Source organism: Castor canadensis, chromosome 5, assembly GCF_047511655.1.
Source record: "Castor canadensis chromosome 5, mCasCan1.hap1v2, whole genome shotgun sequence".
NCBI lineage: Eukaryota > Metazoa > Chordata > Mammalia > Rodentia > Castoridae > Castor > Castor canadensis.
The window spans coordinates 11,618,945-11,635,405 of NC_133390.1; the positions used below are offsets into that span (position 1 = coordinate 11,618,945).

General features: G+C 42.2%; 1 protein-coding gene across 3 annotated transcripts in view; it reads left to right on the top strand.

The window, feature by feature from the left end:
• Positions 1–16,461, top strand: part of Mis18a (MIS18 kinetochore protein A) — a 42,530-nt gene that overhangs the window by 5,616 nt on the left and 20,453 nt on the right. The window contains exons 3-5 of one of the 3 annotated variants that reach the window (XM_020165690.2): positions 845–967; positions 3,670–3,766; positions 7,956–9,362. In XM_020165690.2, coding sequence (XP_020021279.2) covers positions 845–967; positions 3,670–3,766; positions 7,956–8,063 — 328 coding nt within the window. In that variant the 3' untranslated portion in view covers positions 8,064–9,362. Of the gene's footprint in view, positions 1–844; positions 968–3,669; positions 3,767–4,344; positions 5,413–7,955; positions 9,363–16,461 lie in introns of those variants that run through there. The other 2 variants (XM_074072810.1, XM_074072811.1) reach the window with 2 other exon arrangements.

The window sequence follows — 16,461 nt, forward strand, 5'->3', positions numbered from 1 at the left end:
CCTGTGTAGGACACATCGCTAGCTGACAGAAAGGCATTTGTGTCAAAGTATAATCAAAAAATTCCTAGCAGATATGTAATGAACATACGTCAAAGGGAAGCAGAGTGTGGCAAAGCTGGCTCAGGGGAGGATACTGCTGTGGGAAGAGCTGGTTAACAGCCTGGAAGACAGTATAACATCAGCCATTGGGGTTAACTTTCCTACTTGCAGAAATGCAGCTTTCCACCTTCAACTTTCAGTCATCTGTCCAACTTCAGCATCTTTTCTGAGTGAACAAACACTGTTATTGTCCACTAGAGTAGGGCTGGCAAACCGTCCTGTGGGCTGGGTCCCTTTTTTTGTGAGTACATTTTTATTGGAACAGAGATTATTCAGTTTTGCCTTGTCTGTGACTGCTTCTTTGTCATGGGAAAGTTGATGTCAACAGCAGTTACCAGATGGCCTGGAGGCCTTAGCCATGCATTGCTTACTCCTGCCCACTCCCTAGAGTGTTAGTGACCCTTGGCGGGCCTGTTAGTTAGACAATGACATTAAAGGACATGTAGAATCTTTGTGGGATTTCCAAGCTTTAGATCATTCTTCTTAACACGAGTTCCTGGAGTTTACATTCTGGGAAATTGTTACCTCAGTATGCTCTCCTTGTCATTAGATGCAGCAAGCAGTGTGGCCTGGAGATGAGCGTCTTTTTCTTTTTTGCATTTCTGTTGTATGCATTATACCATCATATATATATATATATATATATATATATAGAACTTAAGGGTTTAAGGATTTTAACCAGTGGGCTTTCACTATTGTAAGTGGCTGCTTTGCTCCCTGAAGTGATGATATTGCTTTTTGGCAGCATTCTTGAGACTTTGTGCTGTATGGGCTGCTCCCTCACCCTCGGCTATGTGTACAAATGCACTCCCAAGAATCTGGATTACAAGAGGGACCTGTTTTGTCTCAGCGTTGAAGCCATTGAAAGGTAGGTTTGATGTACAAATGTCTGTCTCATAACTAGTTTCTCAGAAAGTTAAGTTTGCAGTAAAACTGGTATGAAAACATCAGAACCATGTCAGCACTGTTTGCTTAAAATATATTTTTGAGTAATAATTTCTGACAAAGCTAGTGATTAATTTTTCTTTTTTTTTTTTTTTTTTCAAAAGCAAAAAAGTCAGGCTCTAAATTATAGGAGAAAATGTGAGAAATTGTTTTGAGGTAAAAATATATTCAATTTTTAAAAATAGAGTGTAGTTCATTGGCCTTTTAAGATAGGAAACACAAAATTAGATAAATCAATTGATCCCTTGATTTTCACTTCTCCTGGGAAATGTTTAACCCTTAAGACTTTAAGGATGCTAAGAAACTTTATATAACAGGAAAGAACAACTTGAGGAAAGAAGGGGCTTATACTTTCATTACTTGAGGGATTTTTGTTTTGTTTTTGTTCGGCAGTACTGGGGTTTGAACTCAGGGCTTTGCAGGCACTGTACCACTTGAGCCACGCCTCCAGCTCTTTTTGTTTTGGTTATTTTTATTACACTTTTTTTTTTTTTTTTTGTGATACTGGGGTTTGAACTCAGGGCTTAACACTTGCTAGGCATGTGTTCTACCACTTGAGCCACTCCACCAGCTGCTTTGGTTATTTTTGAGACAGAGTCTTGCTTTATGCCTGGGCCACCCTGGACCAGGAGCCTCCTATTTTGTGCTTCTCATAGGCAGCTGGCACATGCCACTGCATCTAGCCATTGGTGGAGATGGGGGTCTTGTAAACTTTTTGCCTGGGCTGGCCTCAAAATGCCATCCTTCTGATCTCTGCCTCCCAAGTAGCTAGGATTATAGGCTTCAGCAACTGTGGTTGGCCTACTTGAGGTATTTTATCATGCTTGAGCATTTCTTAGACTTTTAAAAAAATTTATAATTTTGTATCTAGATATTTCTTGATAACTGCAGTCTTGCCAATTTCTTGAAACTAGACAGGTTTAGGTTAAAATTTAACAGTCTACTAACTCTTCATAGCCCTTGCACAGTAGAATAACATGAAAAGTACTGTTCCTTGTTGTAAACCATGGAGGTGTGTCTGAAGACATAGTTGTTTTGGTTTTAATATATGAATAGAAGATCCAGAGGTGCTTCATTAAAAACTCCATGAGACTTTTACCAAGGTAAAATTAACTCAAGTATAAAAGATACAAAAACTTTAGCCGGTTCTGGTGGTATATATCTGTGATCCCAACACTCTGTAGGCTGAGACAGGAGGATTATGAGTTCAAGGCCAGCCTAGGCTACACAGCAAGACCCCCATCTGTAAAACTAAAAGGGCCGAAGATACGGTTCAAGAGGTAGAGCACTTGCCTAGCACGTGCAAAGTCCTGAGTTCACTCCCCAGTACTGCCAGAAAAAAATAATAAAAATAAAATTTTAGTCCTGTAAAGTTGGTATAAAACACTTAAAGTCATACCTGCATAAAAGGAAAGTGTGTGTAAGAGTTTGCCCCAGAATATCATGATATTGAAGTTATTTTTCTTAAACAGTTGAATTTAATCCAAGGAATCTGGTTGTGTTTAGAAGGTAGATGCTCTCTGTAATGTTTACTTACAGTTTGATGTATTACTCAAATGACATTTCATTTTCTACTTCATCTCCTGTTTTTGTCTGTTTGTTTTTCTAAATAGGATGTTAAACTGCCGTCTATGATTTTGCCCACCATTGCTGTTTTTCAGGAATGAAATCCATAGGATTTCCAAGGGAAAACTATTTGATAAAAGAAGTGACATAATGAAATTGCTGCTTGTAATAAAACTTCTAAAGAAATATGAAAGTTCTTGCTCTTCTCTCCCCAAAGTTGTGGGGAGAGGGGAGAAAAAGAAATGCAAAAGACTCAAGTTTTCCTCCTTATGTTTAGATTTTTCTGGTTGCCAACCCTTGGCCTGTTTTCCTCCCATTGCTAGACCATGTTTTCAGCTGTTTAATACTTTTCCAAACCATAGCATTTCATCCTCCTAGAGTTGAGCAAAACATGACTTGGAAGGTAACTGTTAAAGTCACCTAAGTTTAGATAATCAGTTGTTAGTAAAGTTGCTTTTTTTGGGGAACCAAACTCTGAATTAAGATAAAGCTGTATTGACAAAATAATGACATTTCATGCCCAAATCAAAATATTTAATATTCTTGAAATATTAAAATACAAACATAGCTTTGAGTCTTACCAATATTTTATTTGTTCAGTTTGCTTGGTATGAGTAGACTTCTTGCTAAATGTTAGCACCTTCTCATGGCAGATTTGGCTCCACAAATTATTACTTAGTAAAAGTCAAAGGTTTCTGAAAAGTTATATAAAGAAGAAAGCAGGGCTTCTTTGGAATCTTTGCGCTTGTCCTTGGCGTTTTGCACTGTGGCACTGTTTTTTGCCACCCAGCTTCCTAAAGAGAAAGTTTATTCTAATAGTGAAGTATTTATAATGGGAATTAATGTGTAGAAATAGCTGAGCAATGCTGTTATACAGAAATGTGATTGTATGTTGTATTGCTTCCTAAGTAGGCTGCCATTAGCAAAGGTAGTTGTTTTATTCATTTACTTCATTCTAATATGTAGTATTATGTATTTACAGTTTTAATATCAATATTTAATATTTATAAACTTAGTACTTGCTCCCTTTTCATATTTTAACCTTGTACTGCACTTCAGTTATACTTTAGGGTCCTCTGAAAAGCAAATTGAGCCCGAAGATAAAGAGCTTTTTAATCTTAAGAGCAGAGTTGAAATAGAAAACTCTCTAAAACAGGTAATTTTATTCTGCACATTTTATTTCTTTGTTTGAACAACTTCCTGTCAGTGAATGAATGCTCCTAAAATAGTTGTCATAATGTCATCTCTTTGATCTTAGCACTTTCACAGAAAGAGAGTGTTTATATTTCAGTTGTTAGTAAAATTGTTTTTTTGGGGAACCAAACTCTGAATTAAGATAAAGCTGTATTGACAAAACAATGACATTTCATGCCAAAATCAAAACAGTATATATTCTTAAAATAATAAAATACAAATATAGCTTTGAATCATACCAGTATTTTATTTGTTCAATTTGCTTGGTATGAACAGACGTCTTGCTGAGTGTTCACAGCTTCTCATGGCAGATAAGCAAGATGGGATGAGTGCATAGCTGTGGATTCCAGGTTGACACCTATAGTTAATAGAGCTGTGTTTTATTTAAATGAGACTTAGGGCTCTAGTTTTGTTAAATATTGAATATCTGCTGTGTGCAAATGTCATTCAAAGTTGCATTCACAGTGTATATTTTAATCACTTAGCCCTGTACAATTTCAGTCACATTCGTATCTGTGTTTATATTCTCTTTCAACTCAGATGGAAGACGTCTTGATAGCACTACAGACGAAGCTATGGGAGGTTGAATCAAAATTGTCCTTTGACAGTTCCAACAGCTGAACTGTGCTCTGTGTTTCTCATCCTGCTCTGCCTCCCTTTCTTTTTTTGTTCTTTGGCCCTTCTTTCTTTAATGAGAATTGTAAATGTTTCTGTAGATAATTTTATGATAAAGATGTGACTATTCATTTCATTTGGATTTTTTTTTGGGGGGGGGTGGTGGGACTGGGGTTTGAACTTAGAGCTTTGCAAAGCAGGTGCTCTACCACTTGAGCCACATATCCAGTCCATTTTGCTCTGGTTATTTTGGAGATGGGGTCTCATAACTGTTTGCCCAGGCTGGCCTAGAACCTCAGTTCTCCCAATCTCAGCCTCCCAAGTACCTAGAATGGCAGGTGTGAACTAACCAGTGCCAGGCTTGAATTTTTTGTTTTGTTTTGTTTTTCCAGTCCTGGGGATTGAACCTAGGGTCTGGCACATGCTAGGCAAGTACTCTGCCACTGAGCCACACCGTCAGACCCTCTTATTTGAATTTTAAAACCATTTTATGATACTCAGTGTAATTGGAATTTAGGAGTTTTTATTTTATTAAGCAACTGGGGTGATTTTCTGAACCATTTTTTTCTTTGGGTCCAATTATCTTTTTTTTAAAAGCTTTGTCACTTTTAATACTTTGGACAATATTTAATAGTGAATTGTAAGAATATCTTAAGAGAATTTTTCCCTCCTACTATGTGGTTCACTCTTTGAAAACTCATGCTTAAAGTTCTCTGGAAAAGATGGTCTCATGCTTAAAGTTCTCTGGAAAAGATGGTCAGTTGAATTATTTGTCAGAACTATTTTGAAAATTTGTGCAAGGGCAAAATAGTATATATTTACTTCTTTGTGTTAAAAAAAACCTGGAAGAATACTTACTAAAGACAGTGATAGTTATCTCTGAGGGTAGGATTCTAGGGAGATTTTTGTATTTTTTATTTTCTCTAATGAAAGACTTATAGGGAACATGTATTGTTTTTATGATCTGGAAGAGAATAAAGATTTTAAAAAGTGCTTTGAAATTGATTTTTACAAACTAAATTGTGGTATTTACCTGAGATCAGAAATCCACACATTCACTGAGCACATTAGCTGTGGCAGGCCTGCTCTGGCCTGTAAAGCTAAGCCCAAACTTCTCAGGCCTCTTCTGTGTTCTCATTACAGGACTCTATCTGAGAACTCACTCAGCTTTTGCTCAGACATTCCCTAACTATTTCTGAGACTACTAGAGTTATCATAGCAAATTTTTCAAGTCAAATTGACTTGATCGTTCGTGATTATTGAGTTTCTTTTTGACAGATTATCTGTGACCTCTTCTGATTGTAAAGGAGTGAGGCCTCTAGGTATCTTTTCTCACAGATTTGCTAACAGGTAGAATATGGCACTGGGAAAGTCACTGTCAACATCTACTGACAACAAGACGCTTGTCCTGCTTCAGTAAGCTTGAAATCCCATGTATCTGTCCACTTAGATGCCTTGGAGGCACCTTGTGTGAAAAATTCAGCTAGAACAGATTGTACAGTGTTTCAGCCACTTTCTGATTGGTCACCCCAGTTACAGAACAGTCCAGCAGTCATTTTGAGGAACTATTCCACAGATAGGCACTTCATCTCCCTAATTCCTTATATGCTGTTTATGCTAGGAGAGGAAGGATTGCAGTGTTCCTAGCCAGTCCACACATCTTGAAAACTTATTTCACCAATGAAAAGTAACTTGTAATATCTATGGTGATAACTAAGCTCTTATTGTGGATCAAGAGATAGGTGCTTCAGCGGGTCCCTCTGGGGCACGCCTTTGATTGGCTTCCACCCCTGTGTTTGTATCACACACAGATCACTACCCACTCCTAGCATGTAGGCGGAAATGAGCTCACATGCATTTGATCTCCACTGGATCCTCTAGAAATTGATTCCAGGAAACACTGTGTCAAGGCTCAGTCCCTATTTTTGGCCTCTGCCTGTGACATTAATGAAGGAGTGGCCTTGCTACTACCATGGGTGAGGGATCCCTGAGGCTTTCAGACTGCCCACCCTGATGGATCCAGGTTGAACTCTAGCCCCCATGTGCCACACAGACTTTTAGGAGAAGGGTCTTTCTCCCACTCTAGGCTACTCCCTCTTCAGGCCACCTGTTTTCCTGAAGCCTGTGGTGGCCTGGCTTTCTGGCTCTGTGTGAGGTCTCATCAGAATGCTGGGGCATTTTTGTTTTGGCCTGTCTAGCCACCTACTAAAGCCTAATACTTGAGGCACCAATTCTGTTCCTGGTTGTGAGCAGGATGGGGAAGCAGAAACAGGAAGCAAGTGTTCCAGCCAAAGCACACAGGACCCATTGGGGATGGTCCCTGCAGCCATCCCCACAAATGGTCTTCCCCATTTCTTTAGGGGGAAGCTGTGGAACTGATACCAGAGCCTGCTATGTGGCTCTTAAGGACTGTTGTAAGTAGGTGTGTGGAGAACAGTCTATATGGCTTTCTTCCCAGAGAGCTAAGTTCCCAGCAAATTCTGTCACTTACACGCACTGCCAAGCTGAAGAGTCCCTTGTGCATCGTTCTGTGCAGCATCCATGCCAGGACAGAGCATGGCCTACCTCCGGTGAGGGTGTTTAATCTGGGTGAGAGCAGGAGAAGACCTCCAGGTAGGTCAGGCCTAGGTATTCAGTAGGAACTTCAACAAAGGAGCTGGGAGCAAAGCTTTCTTCCTGTGGATTTTGAAGGAAGGTCTTAGCAGAAACCCAGGGTCAAAGTCATATGGTAGCCATTTTGAGCCTCTGTTTTCTTGTCTATGAAATGAGACTATAAATAACCTGCCTTCCTTGCGTCAGTAATGATCAACTCAGATAATCTGTTTAAAAGTAAATTAAAACAGGTGTCACAAAAATAAGTGGTGGAGGTTTAGCCTTCAATAGACTTGATCCAACTCAGCCTAGCCAGCCTACCCATGAGTATTGATGTAAAAGGAACTGGAACACGAAGAATAACACACACACACACACACACACAAAATAACATTTAGTCCCTCTTCAGTTATGAATATAATATATGAACATTGATGAAATTAAAACAAAAACAGCACAAACAGGATGTCCATATTTCTTAGCAAGGTATAATGCAATATCCCATGAGGCCTGGGGGTTGCTGTAGGCTATTTCAGGAAAGTAGCCACACAGCAAAAAAGGTAGTGTGGCCACATTGGTTACTTTTGAATGGGCATTGGTTCATTGTATCTCTACCTTTGTGTAAGTTTGAAAAATTTTATGAAACCCAAAACTAAATGCACTCTCATCTTTGGGCATTGGTGGTATCTGGCTGGCCCAGGTGGCTTCCTGCCTCCCTTGTGACTCTACTGGCCACTCTCCTTTCTCCTGCTTCCCTGGCTTCTGCTGGTGGCCTTGTTTCTGTCTGCACAGTCTCTTGACTACTGCCCTGCCATGGTTTCACATCTACTCCCTTTTGCGTGCATGCTGCTTCCTCCAGGAAGTCTTTGCTGATCTAGCAGGATGTCAGCTCTGACTTCACCTTCAGAATATCCTTACCTTAGTACTTTGATCTTATATTCTAGATCTGTGGGACCTGTTCCTTCAAGATCAGGATATTTTCCCCCAGAGAACTGACTCATTGTGGGACTTCGTATGCTGGATGGAGGCGATTAATTACAGTTTTCAAATGAGAGTGATGTGTACCCCTTGTCTATTTTGTAGGTCAGTTATGATGGTAAATGGAATAACTGAAAAAAAATGGTTATATCAAAATGTTCTAAATTGCTTATACTATTTCAGAATTGACATGTCAGAGTAAAAAGAAATGAATCCTAAATGCATTGGTGGTATGGCTTAGCATAAAATGTTAACTGTGTAAATAAAGGAATTCAGGGAAGATTATGAAATTGAACTCATTTACATGTGTAATTAGGCACCTGTGATCATTCTGTCATGTCTATTCCATCCCACACCCAGTTAAAAATACTTTATATTAAAATTTTTTTCTAACCAAATACATTGAATTCTTGGAATTGGGGTGTAACTGCACCTCCTGCACTTAAACCAGGATGCTGGAGTCAGTCAGCCTCGGGTGCGCTGAGTGAGCAGCAGATGGCATGCAAACGGCACCGCAGGAGCAGATTGGGCAGTAGAGGGTCTGGAAGAGCCTGCTGCATTCAATGCTTGGAGCATCGGGAAAGAACTGAGGCTTTGGCTAATGTACAATCCAGGGATGCAGGCAGATGCCAGCCTGAGGTAGCTGCTCCTCCAGTAGGAGGAGGTGGCTTGTCTCCCCAGAAGGACGCTTTCCTGGGGGGAAAGGATGACCTTAGGCAGAGCAAGGGTGTAGAAGCAGAAGAAAGAGGTGTCTTGGCTTCTCCGTGTTTGAGGCAGGAAGGAACTGTGACCCCTTGAAGGCCTGAAGCATAGTGAGGATTCTGTCTTAAGGACCTGTAGTCTCCAGAGTGAAGAGCCTCAGATGGCACTGCCCTGGGTCACCCCACTGGCAGGGGCCTTCCCCTGGAGACCCCAGCAACTCTCAGATTGGGCATCACCTTGGGGGCTCATCAGAAATGCAGATTTGCTGAGCACAGTGGCTCAGTCCTGTAATCCCAGCTACTCAAGAGTCAGAGATCAAAAGGATTAAGGTTCAGTCCAGCCTGAGCAAAAAGTGAGACTCCTATCTCGACAAGTATGCCAGCAAGGTGGTGAACACCTGTGATTCCAGCTAAGAGAAAGGCATACGTAGGCGGATGGAGGTCCAGACTGGTCCTGGGCAAAAAGTGCAAGATCCTATCTGAAAAATAATTAAAGCAAAAAATGGCTGACAGCATGGCTCAAGTGGTAGAGCACCTGCTCACAACATGACCCCAGAAGCACCAAAAAACAAAACACACCCCCCAAACCGAACCTAGACTCTTGGGCGTCACTCAGGCTGCTGAACCAGAAATGGTGATTCCAGGAGCCCCCAGTGGTCCCTCCCATTCCAACGTGAGCCGTGGGCCGATGGGAGGTTGGGCAAGCTGCCCAGCTTTCTTGAACGAAACAGTCTTAGGGCACCTAACTACCCTAAGAAAAGTACTGTGGCCTTTTCTTCACCACCTCCTTGACTGCATTTGTGTCACAGGTCGAGTTGGATGATTACTTTTTTGTCCTGAATCAGACCACCAGGGGTCGCATTTCACCACATAAATATTCACGCCAGCCTATTCCCAGCCACAGTGCAAAACGCCACTAGGTAGGTTGCTTCATCACAACCCGAGTTTCTCCCTCCACATTTGTAACCAAGCTCCTTAATTAAAATAACAGGGTACCCCCCATACAAAGTCCCCCCATCGGATTGCCAATAGTCATTCACTATTCATTCCTAAAATTGTTTACACCTATGCTCCCGCAAGCATTTTCCCGAGAGACTCAGCTGTTACCCGGGAAGTTAATTATGGCTTCTCTTTCAGTCACTTCCTAGGTTTCCATGACTCAGGTTCATTACTAAACCCTTCCCCCGCTCCCTGCCCCATTGTCAGCTAGGGTTTGGCATTGTCAGCCGGGAGGTGCCAGACTTCAGAACACTTCACTCACCTTGCTAATGTGCCTGACTCAGGAGATTTCTCAGGAATTCTTCCTTGTGGTCTTCCACCATGGATGCCTTTGGAAAGAATCAGGAATAGTGTTATCTCATTCTGGGACAAGGCACACAAAGCATAGTGTTCGAAGAGCCCATCTTCCACGACTTAAGAAAATTACAGCCAGCTCTTCCTAGTTGCAGGTTCCACACCCACCCGCAAATTCAAGCAGCCACGGGTGGAAAATATTTTAAAAACTGCATCAGAAATGAATGTCTACAGACCTTTCCCTAAACAATGCTATCTAACACTGATCTGCATAGCACTTACATTGTACTGTGACCAAAGATGCTTTAAAGTGTATGGGGTCGTGTATAGTTTATACTCAAATATCATGTCATTTTATGTAAGGAATTCAAGGTCCTAAAACCAATCTCCTGAGGATCTGAGGACTGACTGTATTTTATGTCATTTTTACCCTTCCATTCACTGAAGACTTCAATATCATGCATTAAACTATACTTGTGCATTAAGTTATTATACTCAACAGAATGTGGCTGGGAAATCCCAGCAGTCGGGAGGTGCTGTTGTGCCTCTAATTGGTGGGACAATTCACAGTCTTGGTCTTCATCTCCTAGTTTCTGTCCTTTCACCTACTTAATGAGGAAGTTGGATTCGAATGACTCGTAAATTTCCTTTTCAGATTAGTCTTCAAAAGCAATCTGAAGTGTTTTGCTTGTTTTATCTTGTCATTTGTTTTGTTTTGGGGACAGCATCTTGCTATGTAGCCTAGCCTGGCCTAGAACTTGTCTAGATCCTCCTGCCTCTGCCTTCTGAGTGCCGGGATTACGGGTTTGTGGCACAATGCACAACTCCTTGTTTGTTTACTTAAGTAAAGGTTGATGAGCTCTAATCTGAAAATATGAAATCTGAAATGCTCCAAAATCTGAAATTTTCAGAGCATTGCCATGATGCTACAGGTAGAAAATTCCACACCCAACCTCGTGTGCTAGTCCAATAAAAATGCTGAATGAAATGACCTTCTGCCTATGTATATAAGGTATATGGAGCTACGATGTCATGTTTAGATTTGGGTCCTATCCTTAAGATATGTCATTATATATCTGTGAATATTCCAAAATCTAAAAATCTGAAATCTGAAACGCTCAGATAAGGGACACTCAAGCTATACTGATATGAATGGAAACCTTGATGAAGCTGACAAGAGGCTCAGACAAAGGCTTAGATGGACACTGATGGTGTCCTTGGAGCACGGAGACCACAAAAGAGGCTTAGAATAGAAGTGCCACCCATGCCGGCTGCTGCTGCTTCATGATTAACAGTTGTAGGTGGCTGGCAGGTGGCATGTTTTGAGATATTCTTGAATCAGCTCACGGAATTCTGAACTGAATTAAAACAGGGGCACGTGAGCACTTGATTCAGCATCTTTGGCTCCCAGCATCGTAATGATCGTCCATCACTTGTGGTGTATTCCCTGAGAAAGATAACTAGCTGTCTTGTTCAGTTTCTCCTGCCCTCTCCCCTCCATCACTGCATCCCAAACAAAGCCATAACCACCCCAAACTTGAATTAGTCAGCGTGGGTAGTCAGCCGGGGGAGCAGGGCCAGCCAAGTCCTTTGATGCCAGCCCGCCGGCCAGTCTCCAAGGCAACGGCGCTTTCTCTCCGAAGGAAAATCGAGGAGATTCCAGCTCTGGTGTGGCTCTTCGGAGAGCCAGTGAGCAGGGTGGGGGGAACCATCTATGAATGGGGAGATGCTTCTAGCCTGGTTTTGTTCTTTTCTTGGTAAGGATGTGTCTTGTTCACACTTATTTTTTCTCAACCTGAAATGAATGTTCAGATTCAACTGTGACGGGCTGTTAGCAATATATAAAAATATATACAGACCACCCATCTGAAAAGCTCCAGGTGATAGTCCACATTACGAAATGTAGAGTTCTCACCAGAAGAATAAAAAGCAAACAAGTTTCATGTAAGATTTGGCACTAAATGTAAGATGGTTATAGATCAAGATTCAGAAGCAGGAAAAAGGACAAGGGACAGTCCTCAAGCAGAACAGCTCCTTGTCATTACTAGGACTATAAAATTTATTGTCCAAACCAGGGCACATTATAGTGAGAGGAAAAGTGGGCTTTTAATAATTAAGGCAGGATGATAGACAAACTGTCCCAGGCCATTTAGGAGGTTTATCAACCCTCCTCCTGTGCCTCACAGTAAGAAATCTTCTGAACAGTGTTTCCTCAGTGCAGGGAGTTTGAAAGCCACCAGGCTTAAGTGATAAAGGAAGATCAGAGCCATCTGCCGAGACCTGGTCAGTGGACTGGATAAGAGGAATGAGCACTATGGGTGGATGGAGTAGTTCAGGGACCAGGCAGAAGTGAAGGAGGAGGCCTTTGTGGTGCTCGCCTCTGATGAGGGAGAGAGCGCCCTTTGAAGGTGGCCAGGGCAGTGGTTTTGAAACTGTCCATTGAGTTTGCTTGATGTTTGAGCAGTGCTATATAAGGTTTCTGTGAAAGCAATTCCGACACAGTGCTGTTTGTGAATAACCTTGTTTCCTAAAGGCATCCGCTGAAAGTAGCCATCAGTAAGCTTGTGAGATGGACTTACTGTTATCCTCCATTCATAGGCAGTTAATGATGAGATAAGCTGAAAATGCTACGTGTCCTTTAATCATGAGAGCTTCCTGATGAAATACTCTTAAAACTATGAAGCCAGGCATGTGGTGCATGCTTGTAATCCCAACTACTCAGGAGGAGGAAGGCAAGAGAGCTCAAATTCAAGCCCAGCCCTGGGAGAAGTCAGAGAGATCCTTTTTATCTCAAAAACAAAACATATAAAGCAAAAAGGGCTGGGGCGTGGCTCAAGTGATAGATTACTTGCCTAGAGGGCATGAGATCTTGCGGTCAAGCCCTAATACTGCAAAAAGAAAAAAAAAAAAACCCAAGAAGTGCACTCTTACTGTAGAAAAACCAGGTAATGAAGACAATAAAACCACGTGTAATCCAAGCACCTAAAAATAACCACGAGTAACTTTTAGAACATATTTTTTCACACTGTTTCCTATGCATTTTATTTCTACATAGTTACAAAAGTGACAGCATACCGGCCACATTCTGTATTACCCTGACATGGACAGTTTTTCATGTCAACAAACACTCTTCAGTAACTTTGTTTTAATGACAAGTATGGAACAGTTCAGTTAACCAAATTCCAGGGCAGCAGGCCTGTGGTTGTTTCCAGGCCTCCCGTACTGTAAACAACGGAGGGGACATGCTCCAGGGACATCTTGGGACACAGGGCCAGTGAAGGTGGGTTGTGTGAGTTTGGGCTCTGTTTATGATTCGTGCGTGAAGTGAACACACAATAAGAAGGAAAGAGGAGACCTGGGTTGAGCTCCTGTGCTGACATACAACCACGAGAGCATGTCACCTGGTCTTTCTCTTTTAGCTTTTGGGTTTGTGACATTATGAAAAAATTGGAGAAAACTAATGAACTTGCCCCTTCAACTGGACTCCTGAAAGGATTAGAGACAGTAAGCCATCTAACGTAAAGCAATTTCCTTCTTGTGGGAATTTATTATTTCCTTTTCAAAACACTATTTTAAGAAATTCCATTAAAACTATTTCCAATTTTCAATCAGGATAACTGATTTTTAGGAGCCAACCAATAAGTGTCAGGTGATTTGGAAGTTGGGGTACCCAAATGGAAGTTTTCCAGAGCAATCCGGCAGGCCTGTCTTTTCTTCCTTCTCCTTCTCCCTCTCTCCTTCCTCTTCCTCCTTTTTCTTCTGCTTTTCCTCCTCCTTCCCCTTCCCCTCCTCCTTCTCTTTCTTTTTTGTACTGGGGCTTGAACTCAGGGCCTCACACTTGCTAGGCAGGTGCTCTACCACTTGAGCTACTCTCTGCCAGTCCCTGTCATCTTTCTGAGCTGTCATAAAACAAAGCCAGGTGGAGCAAATGGTTTGCAAAAGGTCCCTCCTGAGCTGGTGCCGGTGGCTCATACTTGAAATTCTAGCTACTAGGGAGGCTGAGATCTGTTTGAGGCCAGCATGGGCAAATGGTTTGTGAGATCCATCTCCAAAGTAACCAGATCAAAAAGGACTAGAGGTGTGGCTCAAACAATAGAGCACCTGCTTTGCCAGTGTGAAGCCCTGAATTCAAACCCCAATGCCACCAAAAAAAAAAAAAAAAAAGAAAAGAAAAGAAAAAAGTGTCGTCCCGTGGACCATCCCTGGCTGTGTGATGCTGGGGGCAGGGGTAGGTGTCACTGGCACCTTCCCTCCCACACCCTTCCCTGGGGATGTCTGTGCACAGGAATGCTCTGAGTATGATTTGTGTCTGATGTTGTCCAGCTACAGGGACAGAGGCCAGTCTGCTGTCAAAGATAAAAACAGCCAGCCTCTGAAAGGGAAGTCTGGGAAAGTATTTTAATAAAGAATCCTGGGAATTCCAGCCACAGTTGAGAGAGGACCTGGATAAGGGGAGTGGAGGATGTGAATGAAAACTTTGCATCCTGAATTAATCCCCAAGAGACGATCCTCTAGCTGGAAACTGGGTGGATCTCCCACATAACCTGTTTGTCCCTTATCAGTGGGATGGGAAGCCTGGGGAAGAAACACCACTGACCACACATCAGGGCTTGGAGCCCTCCTTGTCCCCAGTGTGTTCATCACAGGCTGTCGATGCACAAGTTAGGTGCTGATTGGTCCCATGGTGTCTGAGCGCTGCACCCCATCTCCCTCCTAGCTGGAAAGATCCTGAGGATGCTTCCTTCTTCAGTCCTCCTGAGTCTAAGAGAGATCTGGGCACACAGCAGAGGCCCACTGTGCCCTCGCTGAATGCACAGTAGGTAGCATGGAGTCAGGAGAGGGGAGGCCAGAGATGTCCTACCACCCATGGGAGGTCGAGGTACACCAGCCTGCCAACAATGCAGCTTGTAGGAATTTCACAGTCATTCCTCATAAATAACTTTTACTTATTACTTGTTTATTTATTTATTATTTATTTGTGGTACTGGGGTTTGAACTCAGGGTCTCACCTTGAGCCACTCCACCAGCCCTTTTTTAGTGGTGGCTTTTTTCGAGATAGGGTCTCACGAACTATTTACCCTGGCTGGCTTCAAACTGTGATCCTTCTGATCTCTGCCTCCTGAGTAGCTAGGGTTACACCAGCACCTGGCATAAATAACTTTTATTCCCACGTATGCAGGAAGATATCTTGGGTTAGAAGGAAATAGGTACTTTCAAATATATAAAGGCAACAATTTTGAGTCTTTCTGGAAAAAGCTAACATACTTTACTTTTCTGGATAAGCCCCAAAACTTGAGCTTTCAGGGGTGGGATCAATGTAGGCCAGGGTGGGAGAGACAAGATGCTTTTGGGCTGTGGTTCAGTGGGAAGGGCAGGAGTGCCCTCATTCTGCTATAGCAGAGATGGGCAAATGCTAGTTTTCTGTCTTTTTTTCCTGTGAGACTGAGGTTTGAACTCAGGCTTCATGCTTACAAAGCAGGCGCTCTGCCCTTTGAGCCACACCTCCAGTCCATTTTGTTCTGGTTATTTTGGAGATGGGGTCTGAAGAACTCTTTGCCCAGGCTGGCCTCGAATTGTGACCCTCCTGATCTCAGCCTCCCAAGTAGCTAGGACAACAGGTGTGAGCCACTGGTGCCCAGCAAATGCTTGCGTTTAAAAAAGATTTTTCTTTGCATGATTATAGATGTCTCCCTCAAAGTCATTTAAACTTCTTGGACTACTTTAACTATGAATGAGGAAGGAAATTTACCAAAACACTTTCGCCATTTTAAAATTATAGTGTTGAAAACGTAGACAAAGGGGTGTCCTTCTTTTTACTTTTTTTTTTAAGTAGTGCATATTAATTATACAAAAAAGTTTCTCTGTGGCATTTCACACATGAATACATGCTACATTGATCAGATTCACCCCTCTATTGCTCTCTCTTCCCCCTACCCTCACTCCCTCCATTTTTCAACAGCTTTCAGTGGCTTTCCTTACACCATCTTCATACATAGACACAGTGTAGTTCCTGTTAAAGTCCAAAAATAGAAAAAAGGTTTATAGACTCAGATCAATTTAAGAGGCCGTATTAGCCGGGCACTGGTGGCTCACGCCTGTAATCCTAGCTACTCAGGAGGCAGAGATCAGGAGGTTCGCAGTTCAAAGCCAGCCTAGGCAAATAGTTTGAGAGACCCTATCTCGAAAAAACCTATCACAAAAAATTGGGCTGGTAGAGTGGCTCAAGGTGAAGGCCCTGAGTTCAAGTCCCAGTACCTCAAAAAAAAAAAAAGCCTGTATCAGATGGACTATAAACCTCCTCCAGTAGATAGAGCCTGGAGAAGGAGGTCAGTCTTCAAATACTATTTCTACTTTCATTTGATGACTTCATCTTTTTAACTGTTGGCAAGTCACAAAGGGAGGGACAGCTTTATTGGGGTTTATTCTCTTATGTGACAAGCTCAAGAAAAGATCTGCACAGTGCCGTTTGGAAGCTAAG